The sequence below is a fragment of the Tachysurus vachellii genome, chromosome 14 (genome assembly GCF_030014155.1).
Source record: "Tachysurus vachellii isolate PV-2020 chromosome 14, HZAU_Pvac_v1, whole genome shotgun sequence".
Taxonomy (NCBI): Eukaryota; Metazoa; Chordata; class Actinopteri; order Siluriformes; family Bagridae; genus Tachysurus; species Tachysurus vachellii.
The window spans coordinates 768,780-793,779 of record NC_083473.1 but is presented as its reverse complement, the minus strand read 5'-3'; the positions used below and the strand labels follow the sequence as shown (position 1 = coordinate 793,779).

The 25,000-nt window shown below is 40.1% G+C and overlaps 3 protein-coding genes across 4 annotated transcripts in view; 1 reads left to right on the top strand and 2 right to left on the bottom strand.

Annotated features, from left to right (window-relative positions):
* The window catches only part of LOC132856985 (TGF-beta receptor type-2-like), a 7,977-nt gene extending 5,221 nt beyond the window's left edge, over positions 1-2,756 (top strand). For both annotated transcript variants that reach the window (XM_060886905.1, XM_060886906.1), the window contains exons 5-7: positions 1,577-1,718; positions 2,065-2,186; positions 2,392-2,756. In XM_060886905.1, the coding sequence (XP_060742888.1) occupies positions 1,577-1,718; positions 2,065-2,186; positions 2,392-2,601 (474 nt within the window). In that variant the 3' untranslated portion in view covers positions 2,602-2,756. The remainder of the gene's footprint in view (positions 1-1,576; positions 1,719-2,064; positions 2,187-2,391) is intronic.
* LOC132857248 (uncharacterized) overlaps positions 1-25,000 on the bottom strand; it is a 246,149-nt gene that overhangs the window by 219,637 nt on the left and 1,512 nt on the right. The gene's annotated exons all lie outside the window — the stretch shown is intronic.
* On the bottom strand, positions 3,846-8,899 carry LOC132857132 (type 1 phosphatidylinositol 4,5-bisphosphate 4-phosphatase-like). Its single transcript, XM_060887117.1, has 7 exons — positions 8,639-8,899; positions 7,414-7,580; positions 6,016-6,122; positions 5,806-5,899; positions 5,461-5,513; positions 5,022-5,112; positions 3,846-4,928 (listed from the first exon to the last, which is right to left on the bottom strand). Exons 1-7 carry the CDS (start codon positions 8,718-8,720, stop codon positions 4,782-4,784), a joined length of 741 nt encoding a protein of 246 aa, XP_060743100.1. The 5' UTR covers positions 8,721-8,899; the 3' UTR covers positions 3,846-4,781.

Here is a 25,000-nt window from a genome sequence, read left to right as displayed (position 1 = left end):
TTTTGGAAATTTGAACAAGGACAACAAACCACAACTTGGACAACACAGTATCTGAGGAACTTTGGGCCCTTGACATATTCCGCCGGCCGACCAAAGCACCGACCTTGCCCGTTACATTTATATTTACAGCATTTAGCAGACGCTCTTATCCAGCGCGACTTACATTTTATCTAATTTTTTATACAACTGAGCAATTGAGGGTTAACCATTGAGAACATCCTCACCAACTGCATCACTGTGTGGTATGGGGGCCACACTGCCTCCTTTCAAAAGACTCTGCAATGCATACTGAATACATACAGCAAGATCATCTGTGTCTCTCTGCCCTCCCTTATGGACATCTTCCACACCCGCCTCATTAGCATTCCACACCCGCCTCATTAGCATTCCACACCCGCCTCATTAGCATTCCACACCTGCCTCATTAGCATTCCACACCCATCAAACCTCCACTTCAGCCTGCTGCCTTCAGGGAGAAGGTCCTGGAGCCTCCAGGCTCGATCCACAAGACTCTCAGGCCACGTTCACACTGCATGTAAAAGTGGCCCAAATCTGATTTTTTTGGGGTCAAGTGACCAGGTCAGACTTCAGGTGTAGTGTGAACACTCAAATCTAGCCCAGATCTGATTTTTTCAAATCAGATTCAGATCACTTCCATATGTGGTCCTGAATCAGACCCAAATCAGATTTTTTCCAATGTGGCCGCAGTGTGAACAACCAAGGCGGATTTGATGCGAATTTTACGTCAATCTACATCGACATTCGTCACAATTATGCGCCGGCGAGTTCGCACACAAACGTGAATACGCCTACAAAATGGATCAAATAATCAAAAGTTGCACTCGACATCTGAAAATTTTCAAAACACTTCGTCTCTGTGCTGCCGTTACACAAACATTTAGAAAGAAAAACGCTTACTTCCTCCATAACCTCGCCAACTTTAGCGTGCTGCGTGTGACGTCATTGTTATTGTTCGTTTGCGCATGCGGGTCAGTTCGAACAGCAAACAGTTCACACTGGTATCTGATATAGGCCACATTTTAAAAGGTAATGTGAACAGCCAAACAAAAAAATCAGATCTGAGCAAAATATCCGAATTGAGCATTAAGACTTGCAGTGTGAACGGGGCCTTCAGACAGCTTCATCCATCAGGCTGTCAGGACGTTGAACACTGTCCATTACCTTCCCCCTTTTCCATCTACTCATGGACTTTAAAAAAACAACTACAACTCACTACACACTTCTTTATGACACACACCATACAATCTGTCTCTATATTGCACAAACTGCTCATATTATTATACAAACTCTATATTATTGCATTGCCAATGTAAACACTTGATAAGAGGAAGCGAAACATATGGTGGCATTGTCAATAAAGAACATTGAACCTTAAACAGCACACACACTACACAACACACTACACACCCTACACACACACTACACAACACACACAACGCAACGCACACTACACACACAAATGTTGATGTGAATGTGTTGATGTGTGACTTGTTGATGTGTTGATGTGTTATGTTTATCCTGCGTGTTACATGTTGACATGTGTACCTGTGCTCAGGTGGGCACGGCAAGATACATGGCCCCCGAGCTGCTGGAGTCCAGACTGAACCTGGAGAACATTGAGTCCTTCAAGCAGGCAGATGTTTACTCCATGGCTCTGGTGCTGTGGGAGATCACGTCCAGGTGCAGTGCTAATGGAGGTAACGTGTTTATGCTAATATGCTAATTCACCGGTTATTATGTTAGCATGTCCAGATCAGATTGTCAGAGTTACCATGGCTTTATAAACATTCAGACTTTTGTTTCTTTGCTTCTTTCTTTCTTTCTTTCTTTTTCAGTTCCATAAACAAACTTTCACATAGCATGTTAGCTCAATAGCTAAATAATACTTTGTGAAATGATGTATGAGGCTCATTCAGTAAAATACACAAAGTTTCCTTTCTTCCAGTTGCACTTACTGTACACTGTGGTTACTTACAGTATGTGAGACAGATTCGCCCATGCAAATGTGTGTGTGTGTGTGTGTGTGTGTGTGTGTGCGTGTAGAGGTGAAAGAGTACGAGCCACCGTTTGGAAAGTTGCATAAGCCCTGTATTGAGAGTATGAAGGACACCGTGATCAGAGACCGAGAGCGACCTGAGATACTGCTCAGCTGGAGGACACACCAGGTAACAATGCCATCACTGCCACGATCATTTTGCATTCTAACGCCTAGCCACAGCTGTGTAACTTTAGTGCGATGTCATATAGCTACTGCAAGAAAGTTAATGTTAGCTTGTCAGTAGCTACATAAAGTCTCATACTGTAGCTAGCTACATTTGTTAGTTTATTAAGCTAATTCATTCTCATTCAGTCTGTGTGTGTGTGTTTCAGGGTGTGAACCTGGTGTGTGAGATGATTGAGGAATGCTGGGATGAGGATGCTGAGGCTCGCCTGACGGCTTCATGTGTATCTGAGAGATTCGATTATTTCAGCGATCCATCATTCCTCTATACCGACTCCATCAACGAGGACAAATCAAGCAGCCTGCCAGAAACAGAGATGGAGTTATTACATTTAATTCCTGAAACAAGTGAAATGTGAATGCGTTTCTGTCCAAAAGCTTCATTCTGCTTCAGAAGAAAATCTGCATAAAATCATAAACCAGACATTTTATTATTAATGTTAATGTTTCTGTACTGTGAATAATGAGATAATGGAACAGTGATGTAAACAGTTACATAAAGCTAACCTGCTAATCACGGCTCCAGAATGATTCATTCATATTCAGTTAGCTCACTGGTTCTGTTTGTGGAGTTTTCTTTAACATATTTGCCATAAGCTACATAGCACACTAGCTAGCCAGCTTTGTAGATTTCCTATATTGTTAGCTAAACAAACACGTTCGGTGTCGGCTGTCGACTATATAGTTTTTAATGTCAACGTTAGATTTAAATGGGTTTGTTTTAGTACATAATATTTATATTAGCCAGCTAATTTGGTAAATTTCACAAACCTATGTTTACAAAATGTTTTCTCTTTTCTGAGTTGTAAGATAATAAAAGCAAAAATTTACAAAAATAAACCAGCAGTACTAATGATCTTCCATAAAGCTAATATCAGTAAGAATAGCTAGTTGTGCTAATTTCAAGAATCTGAAGAATTGTAATTCCATCAAAAATTAGTAGCACAGTGCCATTAGTGGATTTACTTCAACATTTAATGTTAGCTCATTTTTGGGGGCGAAGTGCTCATTACCTAGCTAGTATTTTCTCAAATGTGCTCTAACAATATTGTTCAGACAGACAACTAGCTTATCAGTGCTAATGGTAGTGTTTCGCATAAGTTAGTGTTGGTCTCACGTGTTAACAAGATATTTTTTTGGAGGATAAATTTTACTTTAGCTGCAAGATCTAGTGGATTTTCAGGAATGTTCTAACTATTTTTGTTCTAACTAACGGTTTAGCATTAATGCTAGCTATCGCTAGCTTGGCTTCATGTTTTATTTTTCAGATTTCCACACATAAATATCATAAAAGATGTTAGGAAATGAAAATGGAGCAACGCTGAGCTAAATGCTGTTGGTATGACGTGTTTTAAAGAAGAAAAAAAAACAGTTTATCTGTTTATCTTATTGATGTTCATTTCAATTCCTTCCATTGGCTTGTGTCATTTGACTTATTTCACTATGAGAGTTAATGCAACTGACTCATTTCTGTTTCTTTTCCAAACTAAATGAAGTGTGTGATGTTTTGAGCTGAAATTATCTTAAATTGAAATCTTACTGTTTTAAACAATCTTCATGATGCAGTAGTTTCTCTCTGTCATACCAAGTCAGTCACACAACCGGTAGTCAAGTACATTTACTCAAATACTGAAAAGACATTTCCATTAAAGTATTTTTCTATATTACACTGTAGGAGAAACAAACATTCCAAACAAAAACGTTCACACGTCTCCAGTCAGCTCTCAGTGTTTACTGTAAAAGAAAGAATCGACTCTTTTACATCCAACAGAGCAGCAGCAAATCCTCCTTCCTGTGCGGTCAGGGTTTAAATCTAACTTCCTCCTGCTTCGGTTTCCAATTCATAAATACATAAAACTCTCACAGGCAGAAGACATCAAGATAAAAATGAGATTAACACAGATTAAACACGGTTACAATTTAAGAATCATCACTTTATTATTGTTGCACAGATATATATTCATGTTTAACACACAAAACCTCTCAGCAGATTTATTTATATAAATTTTAGCAGCTTGATTTAAAAACAATTACCTCAGAAATGACATTAAATTGCATTAAAGTACCTCAGCAACTCAGTGTTCTAGCATCTAGATTATTAGCGTGTAGCTGCAGAGGTGTTATTTTTACATTTATTTGCACATTATAAACCTTTAGATTTATAAGATCGGAAGTGTTAATCGTCCACTCTGGTTAATACACTATGTTTTTTATTAGTTTAGCACAGCCAAGAGCATTCTAACTTATTTTATCTTGTTCTTTTTATTTATTTAATTTTATTGCATTTCATTTTTAAAAAATTAACCCCCCCTCTCCCCCTCATTTCGACCCCACTCTATAAACTATTTATTTAATCATTTTATTCTTGTTTAAAATATTACACATGATCATCCAAACTGTCGAGTAATTAGACCGATACACCGATGAAGTGTAATGAATAAATTCTGTTATTTCAGTACAGAGCTGTGAGATGAAGGCTAACACCTGATTAGCGATAGCGATGGTACGTCCTGGACACAGAGAATGGAAGTATGGAGGTTCACACAGATTGACTCTGCAGAGGAGTACTGATTTTAACCCGAGCCCAATACACGGCCCCACACACACAACCCACACACAACAGAAGCAAAAAAGTCCAGAGGGCGTAGACGGCGTTGTAATCCCTCGCCTCCTCCACTGTGGCAGCCTGTGGGAGAACCACACGCATTTACACACATTTACACACATTTACACACAAACACCTCAAAATGTTCAACACAGAAACAATAGTCTTTCTCACGATTAGTCCTCCAGCGATGACGGCGAAGAAGACGGCCAACAGCGAGGAGTAAATGCAGCGCTTCATGGCATAGCGCTGTCCAATAAAGCTCCTGACAATGACAAACAGAAACCTTTACAGTGCTGCCTTATAAATCTGCTGTAAACATATACACCCTGTTTCTGCTGTACATCTGTAAAGATACTCAAAATCTGTAAAGTAACTCTGCTGTAATTCTACACTGTAAATACTGCAAGTCTAGGGTTAGGGTTCATGACTCGTTTTTATCCAAGAATGAACTTTAACTATTGCTTTAAACACAATTATTAACCTTTGTTATGATATTTTATAATAAAGATTAAAAAAAGCAATGATACTTTTTCCCCTTTCTTTTTTCATCTTAAACAGAAACATTATGAAGCTCAGTAATTCATGTTTCAGTGAGACAGACAGGTCTTACACGTCATGGCAGTGAGGACATCGAACACGCTGCTTTTCTCCTGATCCAGGGACCTAAAGCACAGAGAGAAACTTCAGACTGGGGCAAGAAGGGTCACTTTTACTCCTTTTACTCCTAATAATGTTTATTATTAGTGTCTGTGCAATACACAGATTTACTGATATGACTTTGGGCTTCTACAGAATCAGCAGTGCAGATCTGTACAACTTTACTGTAAATCTGTACATTCACTGTAAAGTGAACCTGTAAACCTCATTGCTGTGTATTAGTTAGTCCTCTTATAACTCTACTGGAAGTCTGTAAAACTCTATTCTATGATGATGATGATGATGATGATGGAACCACCAGAAAGGTTTGTCTGCAGTGGCCACAGATGGCTCGTGTCCCATAACACTGCACCACAGCAGTGTTCAGATCCGTCAGCTCAATCAGTCTCTTACTGAGGAGACACACACACACAGTAAAGTTATAACCATCTGATTCACAAGTCAACCACCACAGGACAGAGAGTCTGGGTTCGCTGTCACTCACAAGGTTAGCTTTGGTTTTCCTTACCACTGAGGACGAGGACACGCCACTCGCTTGGAGGAGATTTTACAGATCAGGAGACAATGACATGGACAGCGAACAAACCTCTTTCCTACAGGGGGACTCCTCAAGGGCTACACACACACACACACACACACACACACACACACACACAACTCATTTAAAAAATCTCAGAGCCAAAGTGTGTAAGCTTAAACTGTTGCTTTTAGCATACATGCTAACAGTTGTGATGTTTGTTAGGGAGGGACAGAGAGAAAGGTAGAGAGAGAGAGAGAGAGAGAGAGAGAGAGAGAGAGAGAGAGAGAGAGAGAGGGGGTAGAGAGAGAGAGAGAAAGAGATAGACAGAGAGACAGAAAGGGGGGAGGTAGAGAGAGAGATAGACAGGGGGGATAGAGAGAGAGAGATAGAGTGTGTGAGAGAGAGAATTCCTCTTCATTTAAAACATTACACTACATGTCCTACTGTGTATGATTGTGTAAGTGATGTGAAATTAGAATTTTAACTTTTCTGCCAAATGCCTTAAATTAATAATCCCTGTTAAATCCAGTCTGAGGACGATGCTGCACTCCTGCACCACCTAGTGGTCGTCCAGCTAACTGACCTGACGGTCATTTTTCCTCTCTGTGTTGCTTCTAGAGTAAAATACTGAGTAACTAGGTGGTGTTGTGATGAAGTAAAGTTACTGTTATTATCCTGTAGATGGTTAATTTCCTGTAACAGCATGTGCTGAAGTGAGTTACTCCTCTTATACCACAGCATTTCACCAACAATTTTGAAGGACACTGGTCAAGGCTGCTTTTGTGTAATGTTTTGTAGAGTTTTGTATGGTTTGTTAGCTCTGTGTTTGTGAGGAACGTTGTCTCATTTTACTGTGTACTGTGTCAGGTATATATGGTGGAAATGACAATAAATCTTTTTGCCTTGACTTGAATTAAAGGATGACACTGTTGTCACTTCTGTTTCTGACCAGCATCTCATTATTCTCTCTAATAAGAGATAATAACAATAATATCAGCTTGTTATGTTACTCTAGTATGTAAAGAAGTGTAAACTCCTCTGTCCAGATGTGGAAAACTTAAAGTTCCAGCTTTAACTCTGACTGGTACACAGCACTGACACTGGAGACTCCTTCACCACAAACATCTCCTTACAAAATATCTTCAGATCATCAAATCCAAACGTTTATAATCTGTTTATTTTCAGTGGAGCATGCTTTGTACACATCCCTGTGAACGGGATGTTGCTATAGTAACGATAAGGTATCAGATAGCGTGCATTATTATAAACCTGCATTACAGTCAGTGCCACTGACCACCAATCAGAGTCCAGAATTGTGGAAGTTTACTGGTGAAATCACTGTGAGCTGTTACCAGGAATTGTGATGATGGGAATCAGCACACTAACCGTGGCCTCCTGACAAACTCCACACTTCACTATATACTGGCTGCTGTTAGAGTTCAGTGCAATCTGAGCTCCACACACACCACAACACAGGGAGGCGGAGCCAACAACGGGCACCGCCCAGTATGGAGGAGGAGCCTCTCCCTGATATGGTGGAGCAGACGGGACATCTGTGGAAAAAAAGACATGAATCAGATGGGAAAGAAAGAGGGAAAATATTAGGCAGATTTTATTTAATATTTACATACGATATTACGATGACAAATTCCCCTTTCAGTGTTTAGCTAACAACAGTATAACAACAGTATATACGTAATAGTGTAAATGTAAATAATGTAAATAGTGTAAATAATATAAATGTCAATAATGTAAATAATATAAATGTAAATAATGTAAATTTAAATAATGTAAATATACTGAGCATAAATAAAAAAATAAAAATAATTAGTGTAAATAATATAAATAAAGTCCTCTCTACAACAGTATATAACAGTGTAACTGAGAGCTCCTGGTGAACTAATGGATGATCACAAACTGTGATTTCAGCACATTGCTGATTGCTAATAAACACCAGACCAAACAGCTGACTGACACACAGAAGACATGACAGTCTCCAGACGGCTTCATACACAACAATCACATGAAACATTATCTGACCATGAAGATTAATCCACCGAGTTTTTTCGAATTTAAGTGACTTATTGTTTTGATCCAAGGAACTCAGTGGTTTAGTGTGACTCTGTGATTCAGTCTAATGATTCAATGATTCAGTCTCAACTCACTGATTTAGTTTAAATGACACATTAATTCAATGTAACTGAATCAGTCATTCAGAACCCGGAAATGACTCTGTTTACAAGCACTGATCTTTCCTTCAGCAGTAACAGGAGGATAATTAAATAATTTTACGATATATTTGTCACTAATATCGACTAGAATAGCGACAATGATTGGGGTTATTTAATAAAAGTTGTCTGATTAAACCATTAACAAACTGCGTTGAAACCAATTCTGAACCGATTCCGACTCTTCAGTAAACATGACACACTCAGTGTGTCTAAGTGTAACGGAGAAATAAAAGTGTGTATGAAAGCGTTACAGAATAAAGTCATTATAAGAGGCAGTAGACACTATAATAACACACCAATAACGGAATATTACAATACGGAAGTTATGACGTGTGTGAATGCACTAATAAAACCATGTAAACAATCCGAATTAAACTCACGTTCTGACGTGACGGACGTGTAAAGTTCAGCTTCACTCGTCTCTGCACACAGCAGAGGAGATTCTTCTGCTTTATCCGCCATGTTCACTGATATTTACAGCTGAAACGGAGAGAAAACATCAGAAAAGTCTTCAGTCCTTCACCATGGAGCTGGACATGAGAAGGGAAGTGGGCGTGGCTTCGTGCGTCATCTCAGATTACAGATTACAGATTACAGCAATTAAAGGTGAGGTCTCCGATATTTGAGAAATGTTTCAGAAAACTGCGTTAGACCAAAAAACAAAACATTAATTAATCAAAATAAACGTGTAGCCAATGAGCAGAAAGGAGCGGGTCTTGTCAATATGGCCGGAGAGAGTGTTCAGTGCGCATGTCTGCATATTCACATATTCGAGTTTCAAGTCATGGGAAGTTCGGTTCTTTTGGACAGTTCGTTTTAATGAACCAGTTCAGATATTAATACAATCAATTTAACACATTCGAAAAGTTCTTTGTAATCATAACTTTAGTTGAATACGTTTCTTACATTTAAGTTTTGCAACTAAAACACCCAGTACAGGCATTGATGTGCAAACGTGGATTTACGTGTTTTACGTGTCTTAAAGATATAAAGTTAATAAACTAATCTTCATCAACTTACGAAAAAAAGCATAAAAAAATTACAGACTAACCTGCACAATAGTCAATAGTAAAAGTAACAGACATATATTGAGTGAACCAGGGCTGCAAACTTTTGAGTTCATCTTGGGGTGATATCTTGGGGGCGGGGCTTGTGGAGGGGCGTGGCTTGATGTGGAAAAAAATACAAACACAAAATCCTTGCATTAGCAGAAGTGTATTAAGTATATATTGATTGTCAAAGTATTTGGTATCTGTACAGAATTTCTTGGGAGATTTACATTACATTTAATTTTCACAAACATTTTACATAAATAGGATTAACATGTGATTAACATGTTCACAGATTAACATGTGATCAACATGTTCACAGATTAACATGTGATCATTATGTTCACAGATTAACATGTGCTTATCATGTTCACAGATTAACATGTGCTTATCATGTTCACAGGTTAACATGTGATCATCATGTTCACAGATTAACATGTGCTTATCATGTTCACAGGTTAACATGTGCTTAACATGTTCACAGATTAACATGTGATTAACATGTTCACAGATTAACATGTGATTAACATGTTCACAGATTAACATGTGCTTATCATGTTCACAGATTAACATGTGATTAACATGTTCACAGATTAACATGTGATTAACATGTTCACAGATTAACATGTGATTAACATGTTCACAGATTAACATGTGATTAACATGTTCACAGATTAACATGTGATTAACATGTTCACAGATTAACGTGTGATTAACATGTTCACAGATTAACGTGCGATTAACATGTTCACAGATTAACGTGCGATTAACATGTTCACAGATTAACATGCGATTAACATGTTCACAGATTAACATGTGATTAACATGTTCACAGATTAACATGCGATTAACATGTTCACAGATTAACATGTGATTAACATGTTCACAGATTAACATGTGCTCTATTGTAAGTGCTGGTGACTGATTTGTCATCTGGAAATGCTTTTGTACTGTTTTTTATGATAAAGTTATGTAAAATAACTGCTCAGTGCTGCAGAACAAACAACTCTGCTAATGCTAACTTAATTCTATATAAACTATATAACAGCACAGGCCTATTAGTTACTAGCCTAAACTGGACAGAGACTAAACTGCCTGCATTCACAATTCACATGGTGCAGATGGGAGGGAGAACGGCTGACTACACAGTTTGTGGGAATAAATTGTGTATTTCCCTCACAATTGTCACAAAAATCTCACTACTGTAATGAACACGGAACAGAGCGGACCCAAACGCAGGATAGCATAAATAAACAGGGTTTAATGACAGAACACAAAACAGGAACACAGACTCGAGACGGGACTAAACAGGACTAAGACCACAGTAGATGCCGCGCTGCACGAGGCAACGCGGCACAGTTAAATACAAAAAAGGACAATGACACAATAAGGATCAGGTGTGATGACAGGGAGGAGCAGACGAAGGCGGGGCAGACACGTGACGAAAAACGTAAACAAACGCACGTGGCCAGAGTCCGGGCAGAGTCCTTACAACTACGCTGTCTGTCTGGTTTCGTTGCTTTGCGATATTTTTTTTCCTCGCTGCTGCACGAGCCTGCATGAGAATATGGGGGTGTGGCGTGAGAGCGTGAGATTTGGGTCAATTGTGTAAGTCTCACGCTGAATGCGTGAGAGTTGGCAGCCTTGAGTGAACAGTTGTATAATTTTTTTTTTTTTTTATAAAAATGTTTAATAGCCTATGACTAGTTACTATGCATATCCCAATATGTTTAATTTGTTATTAAATAAACTTACATTTTTGCCAAAATCGCCCCTGAAGTCCTCGCTTCAGTCGCGCTCAGTAGCATCAGTTGTCATGTCCGAGGTTCAGTGCTGTGAAAACATACTTGGCAATAAAGATCTTTCTGATTCTGAATTTCTGATTCAGAATCTCTGATTCAGAATCAGAAAGATCTTTATTGCCAAGTATGTTTTCACATACTTGAGGAATTTGTTCTAGTACAGAAGCTCCACAGTGTAAACAGAATGGCATTGACAAGACACGAACACATATATAAGAAAGACAGTTGTATGTACAGTGGTAAAATGTGCAAATTGAAATAAATAGGCAAGTATGTGTTTTAAGTAAATAATGTAAGAATAGTGTTGTGTGTTCTGTGTATGTCAAGTGTTCATCAGATGGAAAGCTCACAGCTCACAGTTCTCTCAGCACAACGTGTCTCAGTTCAGTGTACAGGAGTTACATGTACTCCGGGATATTAGTTTATGTAGAGTCGGAGAGGCTGTCAGGCATGACCGAAGGTGGGTAACTTTAGTAACTTGTGGATCAGCGCTGACTCAAGACATGAACTGTTTAGAACAAATCAGTCCGATTTGGTGAACTGGTTCGTCCAGTTCACTAAAAAGAACTGGTTCAAAAGAACGATTTGTTCACGAACCGTCCATCACTACGAGTTTCCCGAGTCAATAACTCCTGAGCTAAACACTGTTACTACACAAAACACGGTTGTAGCTGCGTCTCTACATTACTACGATAGAAAAGAGGTGTTATTTGTGTAGTAACAGTGTTTAGCTCAGGAGTTATTGACTCAGGAAACTCCAATCTGTGAATATGTGACCAACTTCCTGCTCCTTCAGTTCTCTCCAGCGCTGGAAAGCTGATCCTATATTAACACGTCCTACTTCTTACCTTATCGTAAGCCTTTCTTCTCTTTCTTTCTTTGTTTTTATCCTCCATGTCAATGTTAAAACCGCTTTCTGCTAATGTCACACATGCACACTGAACACTCTCTCCACCCATATTGACAAGACACGCCCCTTTCTGTTCATTGGCCACACGTTTGTTTTGATTTTTGTTTAGCTTGTCGTCCTGACTCACTTTTCTGAAGCGTTTCTAAAACAACGGAGACCCCACCTTTAAGGGTTTTTGGGGTTTTATACATTTAAAATGCACTTATTTATTGTGCATGACATTTTTTTTGCTAGGTTCTAGCAAAAAAGGGGAGTTAGGGGATTTCTGCTGTATGGCAGTTGAGGCTGCACACTGTTCCCGGGACAACGCTAATGTTTTGTTCCTCGATAAATCGCTTTGTTTGGCTCCTCATCAAATTATTTTGTTTCGTAATTGTATATTTTTGGTTTCATTTCTGGTTCTGTTGCAGTTATATCAAGATTGTTACCCTTCTCTGACCTTGTTAAAGTGCTTATTCAGCCTGCCTCAATGCAGGAAGCCTTTTGCTGACTCCGAAGTCAGTGTGGCAATGAACTATTCTTTTGTGTTTATTTCATTTAAGTGTTTGGTCTGAAGTCTGATTTATAGTTTTTTGGGTTTTTCTTGAGTTTTGTTAATCTTTATTTTTTTGTTTTGTTTATTTGGTTTTCTTGGTTTAACATTGTTAATTTTAACGTTTATTTTTGCTCTTTTGTGTACTCTCCTATGCTGGAGCTGTAGGCCCAAAGGCAGAGAGGCCTGACTTTCCTCCTCGTATTTTTGAGCATATTTCTGTGCACCGTGTGCTGTGTGACCACCGACAGTAATTTCACAGAGCACTGAGTGAGTGTGTGTTTGTGATTGGGCACATGCATGGTGTGGATATTTAAATCTACTTTGGTTTCAGCCTGTCTTGTGCCGATCAGCTGCAGCCCTGCAAGAGTGTTGATTTTCCTTTAACTTTTTGCTTATTCTGACATTTTAAATAATTGAGTGGTTGTATTAATAAATTAAATTTTATTTTTGTACCCACGTCTCCTGCTCATTCATTGGTAGAATGAACTTGTGATCCTTATATCTTTATATTACAGTATATCTATTGTGAATCATAGTTCCCTGGGTGAAAGTCCCAGGGTGGCGTGGTCTGTTAGTTTGTTTAAATCTAGGGTTTGCATATTGCCTCTTTTCCTTCTTACCACTCCATCACATTCTGGCGTAGTCGGCAGGATCTACTTTTGAGCAGAGACGTGGGTTTGTTTAGAATTGAGTTTCATTTTGTGGCATTGTGTGGTTTGTTTGTGTTTTTTTTTCTTCTTTGCTATTTCTAGGAACAAAACAACAGTGTATATCCCTTGAGGAATTTGTCTGTCGCCTCCCCCTTTTTGGCTTGGTGTCCTCCCCTTGCCTATTTTCTACTTGGTCTAGTGGTAAGTGTTATATATTAAACAAGCTATGGATGAAGATGTGCAGGTGCTTAGGGACCTTGTAGCCCAATTGAGGGCAGACAATGAAAGACTTAGACAAGAACAAGCCACCGCTGTCACTCCAGGTCCCAGTACAGCCCCTTTTATTGCTACTATGACGCCTTCTGCTATACATCAACCTGTTGGTCTTGGTGCATCGGTAACTGAGAGATTCGTTTTTGTGCCCAGAGATAGGAAATGTCCAAAATTAAGTGGCCGGTCAGGCATTACTGTTAGTGAATGGGTTGAGGAGGCCCAAGCATGTATGCATGCTCGTCATTTGCCTATGGCTGATCAAGCCTTTTTCCTTTTCGACCATCTAGAGGGTGAGGCACGGGATGAGATTTGGTATTGTTCTGATGCAGAGCGTGGAGACCCAGACAAAATAATTCAGGCTTTGAGAGAGTTGTATGGGTGCTCTTTGTCTTATGTAGCTCTGCAGCAGGCCTTTTTCTCTAGAGGGCAACAGGAGGGGGAGACCCTATCGGAATTCTCCCTTTCCCTGATGGGCCTCCTAGAGAAAGTGAAACAGCAGGTGCCCCATGACATATCAAATGCAGAAGTTTTATTACGCTATCAGTTTGTCGAGCATGTTCTTGATATTAGTCTTTGCCGTGAGCTTAAACAGTTAGTCCTCCGTCAGCCTACTTCTACACTTTTGGAGGTTCGCAGTGAGGCCGTTCGATGGGAATAGGAGGGAATACTCGGGGGTGCAAGGGGGCGTAGTCAATCTGTTCCAAGGTGGAGGTGGGGCTACATCAAGGATAAAGCTTTGAGTACCTTCTTGTTTGTTATGGTGATGGACAGTTTGACAGATAAAGTCAGACAGGAATCTCCGTGGATAATGATGTTTGTAGATGACATTGTGATCTTTAGTGAGAGTAGAGAGCAGGTGGAGGTCTGCTCTGGAAAGGTGGAGGTCTGCTCTGGAAAGAAGAGGAATGAAAGTCAGTGGTAGTGAGACAGAATACATGTGAATGAACGAGAAGGAGGAAAGAAGAACAGTGAGGTTACAGGGGGCTGAGGTCATGAAGGTGCAGAGTTTAAGTATTTGGGGTCAAACATCCAGTGTGACAGAGAGTGTGGAAAAGAGATGAGTACAGATTGGCTGGAGAGGATGGAGAAAAGTGTCAGGAGGGATTTGTGTGTGTGACAGAAAAGTGTCAGGAGTGTTGTGTGTGTGTGTGAGACAGAAGAGTGTCAGGAGTGTTGTGTGTGACATAAGAGGAGGGAGATGGATATATTGGTAGAAGGATGTTGGAGATGGAGCTGCAAGTAAGAGGTCAAGAGGAAGGACAAAGAGGAGATATATGGATGTGTTAAATGAGGACATGAAGGTAACTGGTGCGATAGTAGAGGATAATGAGGATAGAGTTAGGTGGAAACATATGATTCGCTGTGGGACCCTAACGGGAAAAGCCGAAAGGAGAAGAAGATTTATTAAAGAATGACACATCATACTTTTTATCCATGGTTATCTCCAGCTTTTCAGAAGCAGGAGATCAGCCTTTAACCCACAGCACAGAGGAATTCTCCACTCAGAAAGTGGGAATTTATTTTACACAACAGTGCATCACATAGTGTGGTTATGTATTAGTATTAGTCATGTTGTCAGTAGAACATCATACTCAGTTTTAGTTATTTAAATTATACTCAAGTCAGGTTTTGATGACTAGAAACCACTAAATTACCGTACTGGTGTGTGTCATAATTTACAGTGTCCCTCCGGTAAAAAAAAGAAGTTACTCTTGCAAACCATTGTACATCAACCAGCTGTTACAGTAATTTACATGGTATGAATAGATAATTTTTCCGATTGATTCCATCTAACCTCATCTAACCAATCAACATCGACCCACGTAACAGTATATGGAATAACGAAACAAAAGATCAGACTGTATTCACATTTTTACTGTACTGTCAATAGTGGTACTTACATACAGAAAACAAAGGAAACTACACATAGGCTATTTACCGACAAATGGAAACCTGAAAAAGACAAAGTGGGAAAAACTATACATGTACATGTACAACAGAAGGTAAAGGTGATATTACATGGCAGTTTTCGTATGCGTCATGTCAGTCCTGTGTGTTGGGCCACAGATTCTCATCCACATCACAACATATATTTTCCCTTGCTATGCACGGTAGAAAGAATCTTCTTGAGTGCCTAATCCAGCCTCTGCATGCATCTGCTGAGATGTCCTCACATGCTGCATCCATGGCAGCCAGCAGTGTCGTCCACGTATGTGGCTGATGATCATAAACCTTCCATCTCCAAGCCGAGAAAAACTTTTCAATTGGGTTCAGGAACAGGGAGTAGAGTGGAAGGAATTCAATCAGCATCCTGTGGTGGTGGACAAACCACTGCCTGATGTTGTCAGAGTGATGGAAACTGACATTGTCACAAATTACAACATACTTTGGTAGATCATCTCGATTGAGGTCCCTCTCATCTTCAGGAATGACATTTCTATAGAGATTGTCTTAGAATGTAAGGAGATGCTGTGTGTTGTATGGTCCCATAATAGGAATATGAGCTAGCACACCTTGGTCTGAAATAGCAGCACACATACAGTAGTGATGTTTCCTCCACGTTGGCCTGGGACATGAACAGTAGCTCTCTGGCTGATTAGATTTCTATCACGCCTTCTGCCTTTGGCCAGGTTGAAGCCAGCCTCATCCAAGTATATGAAGTTGTGAGGTGGTTCTCTTGATTCCATTTCCATTATGCGCTATATACCAGAAAAAACACAGTGTGCATAAATTACAGTATTTGTCTTCATTGTTTACAGCTACATCAAATGTAAAGATCTATGAAGTTCCACCAATATCAAATGTGTAGAAGTTACTCTTACAGTATAGTGGGTATACAACATACCTGTACAAACTGGAGTCGTAGCTCTTTCACTCTGTCAGCATTTCTTTCAATGGGTACATTGTACAGCTGCTTCATGGTGATTACATGTCTTTTCAAGACCCTGACTATAGTTGAAATGCTCACAGATTGTATATTTTCAAAGATACCGTCGTCTTCAACAATAGCACTTTGTATCTCCCTTCGTCTTATGGCATTGTTAGACATAACCATGTTGCAAATAGCTTCCTCCTGCTGAGGTGTGAAAAGGGGCTCTCTGCCACCCCTGCGAGGTTGTCTTGCAGTCCTACATGAGAAAATGTATTGTAAATTATAGTAGTATAAGGATCACAGGATTTTGATTCATACAGTAAATAACTAAGAATACTGTATGCATGGATAACCTAAGAGGCAGGTAGGGGGAGCAAGGCACACGGTGGCGCAGCCAGAGTGGCTGAGCGATGTCCACAGCCGAACAGGAGGGCCAAGCGACGTCCACAGCCGAACAGGAAGGCCGAGCGACGTCCACAGCCGAACAGGAGGGCCGAGTGATGTCCACAGCCGAACAGGAGGGCCGAGCGACGTCCGTGGCCGAACAGGAGGGGCCGAGCACAACCCCCGATGCACCGCGGCCAGACCCACCTCTCGGGAACCAGGAAAAGGGGAGGGAGGGCAGGGGAAAAAAAATCCTCCACAGAACAGAAAAAATACATGGGTGCAAAACACGGGCCTGCAACACCCCCCGCGGACAGGAAGTGGGGCGGCGTCCTCCACAGAAACCCTAAGTGAAGCGATGCCCCCCTCCTGACAGGTGCGAGGCGATGTCACAGGACACCGAAAAAAACAAAACAAAACTCGGGCTGGTGACATGGCCCGCAACCAGGCAGTGAGGCGGCGCCCCCGCGGAGAAACCGGAAGCGGAGCGACGTCCCTCACCGGAAAAATGCGGACCAATGTCACCAAAACCGCGAAGTCCAGGGAAAAAAAAATCCAATAAGAAAAAAAAATGCTCCCAATATCGGCCGGTCCAGGCTGCAGCTGTCCTGCTGGGTCCTGGTCTGGCGGAATCCTTCTGTCACGAAAGCGGGGGTAAAAATGGACCCAAATGCAGGACAGCTTAACAAAAACAGGATTTATTAAGGAAGAAGACAACGGAAGACAAAGACAACAGAGGATTCCGCGCTGCACAAGGCAACGCGGCTCAACTAAATAATAATTAATCAAACATGAGGGACAGGTGTGCAGAGGCGGGGAGGAAAAGACAAGGGCGGGGCAGACACGTGAACACAGAACATAAACAAGGCACATGGCCAAAGTCCGGGCAGAGTCCTGACAGTACCCTCCCCTCGGCCTGTTGTCTTCGTCTGGTTCGTCTTTGTCCTGATTCGTGTTTTTTAAGTTAATAAATCCTGTTTCTGTTAAGCTGTCCTGCGTTTGGGTCCGTTTTTATCCCACGTCGTGACAACCTGAGAAAAAGACTAATTGGTTTGGTGGTTGTGACATTTCAGCTGAGAACCAGGACAAGTTATTTTGCACAGCAGGACAAAAGCAACAAGAATTGTCAAAAGCAGCTGACAGATGTACAGAACCATTTGCATGCTGTCCAAAAGCAATTGCAATTTGATGAAAACAACAAGCCATTGCTGATATGATGCGAAAAACTGACAACAGGATCTGACGGTGGAACGAGTAGTTTTGAGAAATGCAGTTCTGTTGTGAGAAATGACTGAAAGCAGTTTAGAAAAACTGTAATACATTACTGTTTCTATAATAAGCTAATTTAGAGACTTGTGGACACATGTGGATGTTCCATATAACAGAACATCAGAAGTTTTCTGTTTCTGTAAGGGGACGTTTAGTGTCCTGCACTGTAGTTTCTCAGTAACACCACAAGACCTGCAGGGTTTCTGTGCTTTTATTAACTGGATGAGAGAGAATAAAGAGACGGATTTGGGAAGCACTGTTTATAGCTGAGAGAACAGAAGTGACAACAGGAAGTGACTTTGTTTCCTTGATGTTCCTGAAAATTGTCCACGGATGTTGTCTCTAACTCTACTGTAGTAATGGTTATACATCAGGACATGACAAACACAATCTACCAAATTTGTTCTGAAAACTTCTTGCTAACATGTTGCTGAGATATAAACTCAATTCCTATTGGTGGGTCTTAAAAACCTGTTTTGTCGGGTTCATCTCCAGATGCTCATTTACACACACACACACACACACACACACACACACACACACACACACACACACACACACACACACACATATATAGGAGAATGTGGAAATGTTGGTTTATTGTTTGAGAAATCAAAAATTGTTTACATGAATAACATTTTATATCTTCAACGGAATCCAGAGAAATGTTGAATGAATAAACATTTACAAGCAATTATTCAAATTCAAATTATAATTATCTAATTATTTAAGGGGGGTCACGGTGTCTTAGTGGTTAGCACGTTCACCTCACACCTCCAGGGTTGGGGGTTCGATTCCCGCCTCCACCTTGTGTGTGTGGAGTTTGCATGTTCTCCCCGTGCCTCGGGGGTTTCCTCCGGGTACTCCGGTTTCCTCCCCCGGTCCAAAGACATGCATGGTAGGTTGATTGGCATCTCTGGAAAATTGTCCGTAGTGTGTGATTGTGTGAGTGAATGAGAGTGTGTGTGTGTGTGCCCTGCGATGGGTTGGCACTCCGTCCAGGGTGTATCCTGCCTTGATGCCCGATGACGCCTGAGATAGACACAGGCTCCCCGTGACCCGAGGTAGTTCAGATAAGCGGTAGAAGATGAATGAATGAATGAATGAATGAATCAGAAGAGAACCACCTTCTACCAGATTCTACCAGGCTGGTCTATGATGCTGGAAAATCCAGTATGGCAGACCTTAACATCTGGGCTTATTTACTCGTGGAATCAGGAGAAGGTGGAATGGCATTTCTATAAAAGTTAGTTATACAAGTCCAATTATTGGTGCACCAAAATGTCTGTGAAGGTGTCTGAGACTGTGCTCCATCACTGTGCCAAGTGAAAGTGTGATACACTGGAAAGCTGGATCTTTTGAATTTACTTAAAAATGTATTACAAAAGGGGGCACGGTGTCTTAGTGGTTAGCACGTTCGCCTCACACCTCCAGGGTTGGGGGTTCGATTCCCACCTCCACCTTGTGTGTGTGGAGTTTGCATGTTCTCCCCGTGCCTCGGGGGTTTCCTCCGGGTACTCAGGTTTCCTCCCCCGGTCCAAAGACATGCATGGTAGGTTGATTGGCATCTCTGGAAAATTGTCCCTAGTGTGTGAGTGTGTGAGTGAATGAGTGTGTGTGTGTGTGTGTGCCCTGTGATGGGTTGGCACGCCATAAAGGGTGTATCTTGCCTTGATGCCCGATGACGCCTGAGATAGGCACAGGCTCCCCGTGACCCGAGGTAGTTCGGATAAGCGGTAGAAGATGAATGAATGAATGAATGTATTACAAAAGTAATGTGTAATGAAAACTTGTGTGAATTTAACTTAAAAACTTGGAAGTGTTAGAAATGTTATTTTAAGTTCAATATAATAAATGGCAAGTTTATTCAACTTAAAACTTTATTAATTTCTTTGCCCAATTACTCACTTAACATCTTCAGTAAAAGTGAAAAAGTAAAATGTGAAACACAAAAGTTTTTTTTTTCTGTTTTATTTCCATTTAGAACACGAGGAAAGGAAAGTCGCTGAATTATCTTACAGGTGACTAACATAAAAAATCTCAGTAAACTTTGTGAAACATGGCCTATGGTGGATCATCATCATCATCATCATCATCCTCCTCCTCCTCCTCTCTCTTCCTCCTCCTGCTCTCTCTCCTCCTGCTCTCGCTCCTCCTCCTCTCTCCTCTACCTCCTCCTTCTTCTCCTCCTCCACCCTTTTCTTCTCTCCTCTTTCTCCTCCTTCTCTCTCCTCCTCCTTCTTCCTCCTCTTCCTCCTCTTTCCTAGCCATATTTTCCATACACAAATGAAGGTTTCTTAAAACTATATCACATCACAGCATAAAATTGATTAACACTAAAAAATCACTAGATTTGAGTAAATACTGATTAAAAAACAGGCACTAAATCAGGACATAATTTTCTTCTGGTTCTGTCCAGTCCAGTTATTTTTTATGTATATCTGAACATAGGCAGATGTAAGAGATGAAGAGTCAGAACATCATCAGAACCCACCTCAGGCTTCCACTCCTCTGCTTCCTTCATGCTGACAGGAAGTGATGCCAATGCAGCTATTTTGCTTTGTTTTTCTTCTCTGAACTGAGCGAGAGACTCAAATGTTGACACGATACGGATCATGCTGCGATATATGGTTGTAATCTGGGCGTCTCTGATTGGTTCTTTGTTCTGGTTGAGTTTGTTGATGTCTTCTGAGAGTCTCTGCATTTCCCAGAGCCTGAAACATACAAAAGATCAATATAAAAATAATTACACTGGGTTTTATGTTCATGTCCATCTAACTTTGGAGGACAGGTTCCACCTGTAGGCCTCACCATAGTCACTAAGTCAAGAAGATTTGCAAAAGATATACAGAAAGGTCTGATGTGCATGTGGTAAGAAGATGATAAGGACAGAGTGTTGAACAAAAAATAAGATGTCCAGGAGTAAAAAACACCTCACCTCCACCAGGGGGCGTTAATGCAAAGTAAATATTAGAATATTTCTCTTACCACTGAAAGTTGCTGCAAGAATTTGGCCAGGATGCCTGACTCCAAGGGGACATCAATTCCCTCCAGTTCTACAGAGTCATTCTTATGGTCCTCCAGCCACTTCATGATCTCATTCATCTTCGTGTTGAGTGTTTCTAAAATGTTCACAGCTACATGCAGTTTGTTGTATTTTTCAGCAATTGAAGGATCATTTAAGATCCATTTTAAAACTTCTTCTGCAGCTCTGAATATGGCGTCGATTGCACATGTTTCTTTAATAAGTTTAAAAAGTTTGGGGATGTAGGACAGAATCTTCGCTGTGATTTGTGCCGCTGTGCTGGATGCCACCTCAGCTGCTGTTTCACTCGCTGCCTCTGCGGCGGTTTCTGCTGCTGTCTCTGCTGCAGTGACTGCAGCTTCTCCAGCCTCCACCACAGATTCCACCCCAACTTCTATCAAAGCGGCTACAGCCTCCGTAGTGGTGGCTTCGACTACGGCAGCTATTCCTGTCACGACCACCTCGACGACTACGACGAGGACGGCTCCCATGTTAGAGTCTGACCTAGAAGAATAAAAAGTGATGCTTATTAGAGACTTCCATAAAATGCTGCATTATTTCCTGTTTCCTTTAAAGCAACACCAGTCAGGGGACAAATGATTTATTTTCACTCACATGCTTTGGCTTCACTTGTTGATCCATTTTATCTGGTTTAAAAGGACTGAGAGCTCAAAGAGCAGCAAGGTGCTGCAGTCAGTAACTGAGATTTCATTCTGTACTTAATAAAAGTTGTAATAAATACTACATCACTGTGGAACAACAAAAATAGATTTATTGGGCAATACTCAGAAATCAAAAAAGAAAATTTAAATTGTTTCTGTATAGTTACGTATGCTCATGTAGTAAACAGGGAATGATTGCTTATTCAGTGCTCTGCTCCTGAGTCAATACTGTATCTGTATTTGTTCGACATGTAATGTAATCACAGGCATTTCTTTTAACCTGGGCTCATTATCTTTAGCATAGCTTTCATTCACATGTGTAATAGAAGTCTCTGATTCTTTGCTAGGCATTGAGTTAGTAACAGGTGGAAATAGAACAGTTAGCTTAAGCTTTTCCTCCTTGCATTGCATAAAAGAGTCAGACTTACCCATCCCTGGTTGCTCACCTGTCCCAGACCCGTCCAAACCTCAGGCCTCTTGGTTTCCCCTTAATATTTCTTAGGACAATACCGCGCCCAGTGATCTGAACTTCCACATATAAAACATCCATTCTGAAATCCACGTCTGTTCCGTCCTCTTCCTCTCATGGAATCTCCTCGGACCTCAGATAACTGTACCATGTTGCGATGGTGGTTCATTTTTAACCTTTCGTCTTTTTTCTTTTTTGTCTGTTTGAAATGCTGTTCAATCAAAGACAGTTTTTCAGTGTCCCAGGTAATGCAGGTTTGCTTGACATTTCTTGCAATGTCCTCTCTTAATCCATTAATGAAATTGTTCCTCAGATGTGCCTCATACGGTGTGAGGTCAGCACCTTCAGCCATGTTATCAGGGCATTCAAGGCCACTGTGTGCATCATGTACTTCTATCAATCGTGCAAGATTTCTGGACACTGTTTCATCGTAGTCTTATCTACATGAGGAGATTTTGTCATGTCCATTTTTACCGGAAAGTAAAAAGATCATGTTCCCTGAGTGTGTTGGAGGATCATCTTGTCTCACACCTCTGAGAGCTGCTTTCCTTTGTGCACATCAGTGTGTGTACAGTAACATCCTGCTGGAGAGTAAACTGTCCAATGATTTGGATGTAGAAGTAGTAGCAATAGGAAGCAGTATAACAACTGGTGGTTGGTTATTGTTCGTCTGCGGGGGTGCCTGAGGTGGCGGTCTGAGAGGGCAGCCGTCCAGGTCTGGGTCTACAAAAGATTTAAATCACTGAAGAGAAAAAGATTGCGAATAAGATTGTGTGTGTGTGATTTGCATGCTCTTTTACTTCTTGTCTCTTTTCTTTGAAGCCTCATGCTCCTACAACTTTTCTCTTAACTTTTCTAAATGCCTTTCTCTATCACTACCTTTTTCTGGAAATCCAGAGTCCATTACCCACTTACAATATTGTGATACGAACCAGGTCCATAATTAGTTATCATAAATTGAACATTAGGATGTTTACAGGCCCTTAAAAATGGTCATTTCCTTCTTTGCCTCTCTTGGTATATTGTTACATCAGGGGTGCCGTGTGTACTACTAGACATCCATAGCCCTAAATTCTCCCAGTTTTCAGACTTTGATTTCATAAGCCTATACATCTCTCTCAGACATATTAGCTGAGTCCCAGACTCTGCAAAATATTTTCCTCATCCTTCTCTTCCTTATTGCAACAACAGACACTCTTAGTAAAACAGGACCACATGATTAACAATAATATGCTCTCACGGCTCGTCAGTCACGTGAGCGGAAACCCAGTTTCCCTTTTACCTTTTTTCTTTTTGCTGAGTCCCAGACTCTCTCAACAGTCAATCATCAGACAAAAAGCCTTACACAATGTGCGCCAAAAATTCTACTTATGTCAATTGTTGTTTAAAAACCCCACTGGAGTCTGCTCTTTCTTTCTCACTGCAAGGTTCTTTTTCCCTATAGGAGAGTAGTGTTGTCCCAGTGCCACTCTGAGTCCCGCTGTCCTTTGGGTCAGACAGGAGGTTGATAACTTGACGTGATTTCTGCAGCAGTCCGTCGCCTTTCAGGTGGTCCTGTGGACGAACGACCTATCCCGTACGAGCCCCCAGAAAATGTGGAGGAAATTCTATTCTATTAATCAGAGATAATAGTTCAAGTGAAATTCCACTGTGCGTGACTTCCTCTAATCTTGTCTTCCTCTAATCTTGTCTTCCTCTAAACTTGTCTTTGCACATGCAGGGCGACGGTCACGCCGTTACTTTCCATTAATTCCACACCCCTGCAGCCTTCAATGTTCTTGTTATCTTTGCTGGTTCTAATTTTGGGTGTGTGTGCGTATTGGTACAGAATGTTCAATGTTCATTTTTGTTATTCACAACATTTTTCTATTACAGTATATAACACTGTAAATGTAAATAGTGTAAATATAAACAGTGTAAATGTAAATAGTGTAAATATAAATAGTGTAAATATAAATAGTGTAAATGTAAATAGTGTAAATATAAATAGTGTAAATGTAAATAGTGTAAATATAAATAGTGTAAATATAAATAGTGTAAATATAAATAGTGTAAATGTAAATAGTGTAAATACAAATAGTTTCCTTTCTACAACAGTATATAACAGTGTAAATATAAATAGTGTAAATATAAATAGTGTAAATATAAATAGTGTAAATATAAATAGTGTCCTTTCTACAACAGTATATAACAGTGTAAATATAAATAGTGTACATGTAAATAGTGTAAATATAAATAGTTAAATATAAATAGTGTCCTTTCTACAACAGTATATAACAGTGTAAATATAAATAGTGTAAATGTAAATAGTGTAAATGTAAATAGTGTAAATATAAATAGTGTCCTTTCTACAACAGTATATAACAGTGTAAATGTAAATAGTGTAAATGTAAATAGTGTAAATATAAATAGTGTCCTTTCTACAACAGCATATAACAGTGTCAATGTAAATAGTGTAAATATAAATAGTGTAAATGTAAATAGTGTAAATATAAATAGTGTCCTTTCTACAACAGTATATAACAGTGTAAATGTAAATAGTGTAAATGTAAATAGTGTAAATATAAATAGTGTAAATATAAATAGTGTCCTTTCTACAACAGTATATAACAGTGTAAATGTAAATAGTGTAAATATAAATAGTGTAAATATAAATAGTGTAAATGTTAATAGTGTAAATATAAATAGTGTCCTTTCTACAACAGTATATAACAGTGTAAATGTAAATAGTGTAAATATAAATAGTGTAAATGTAAATAGTGTAAAGGTAAATAGTGTAAATATAAATAGTGTAAATATAAATAGTGTCCTTTCTACAACAGCATATAACAGTGTAAATGTA

Coding starts and splice junctions, on each gene's coding strand:
- LOC132857132 (XM_060887117.1), bottom strand. CDS start 8,720: ATGGCGGATAAAGCAGAAGAATCTCCTCTGCTGTGTGCAGAGACGAGT. Junction 7,581..8,638: donor CACGTCCGTCACGTCAGAAC/GTGAGTTTAATT, acceptor TTTTTTCCACAG/ATGTCCCGTCTGCTCCACCA. Junction 5,113..5,460: donor TGTCCTCACTGCCATGACGT/GTAAGACCTGTC, acceptor TGTCATTGTCAG/GAGCTTTATTGGACAGCGCT.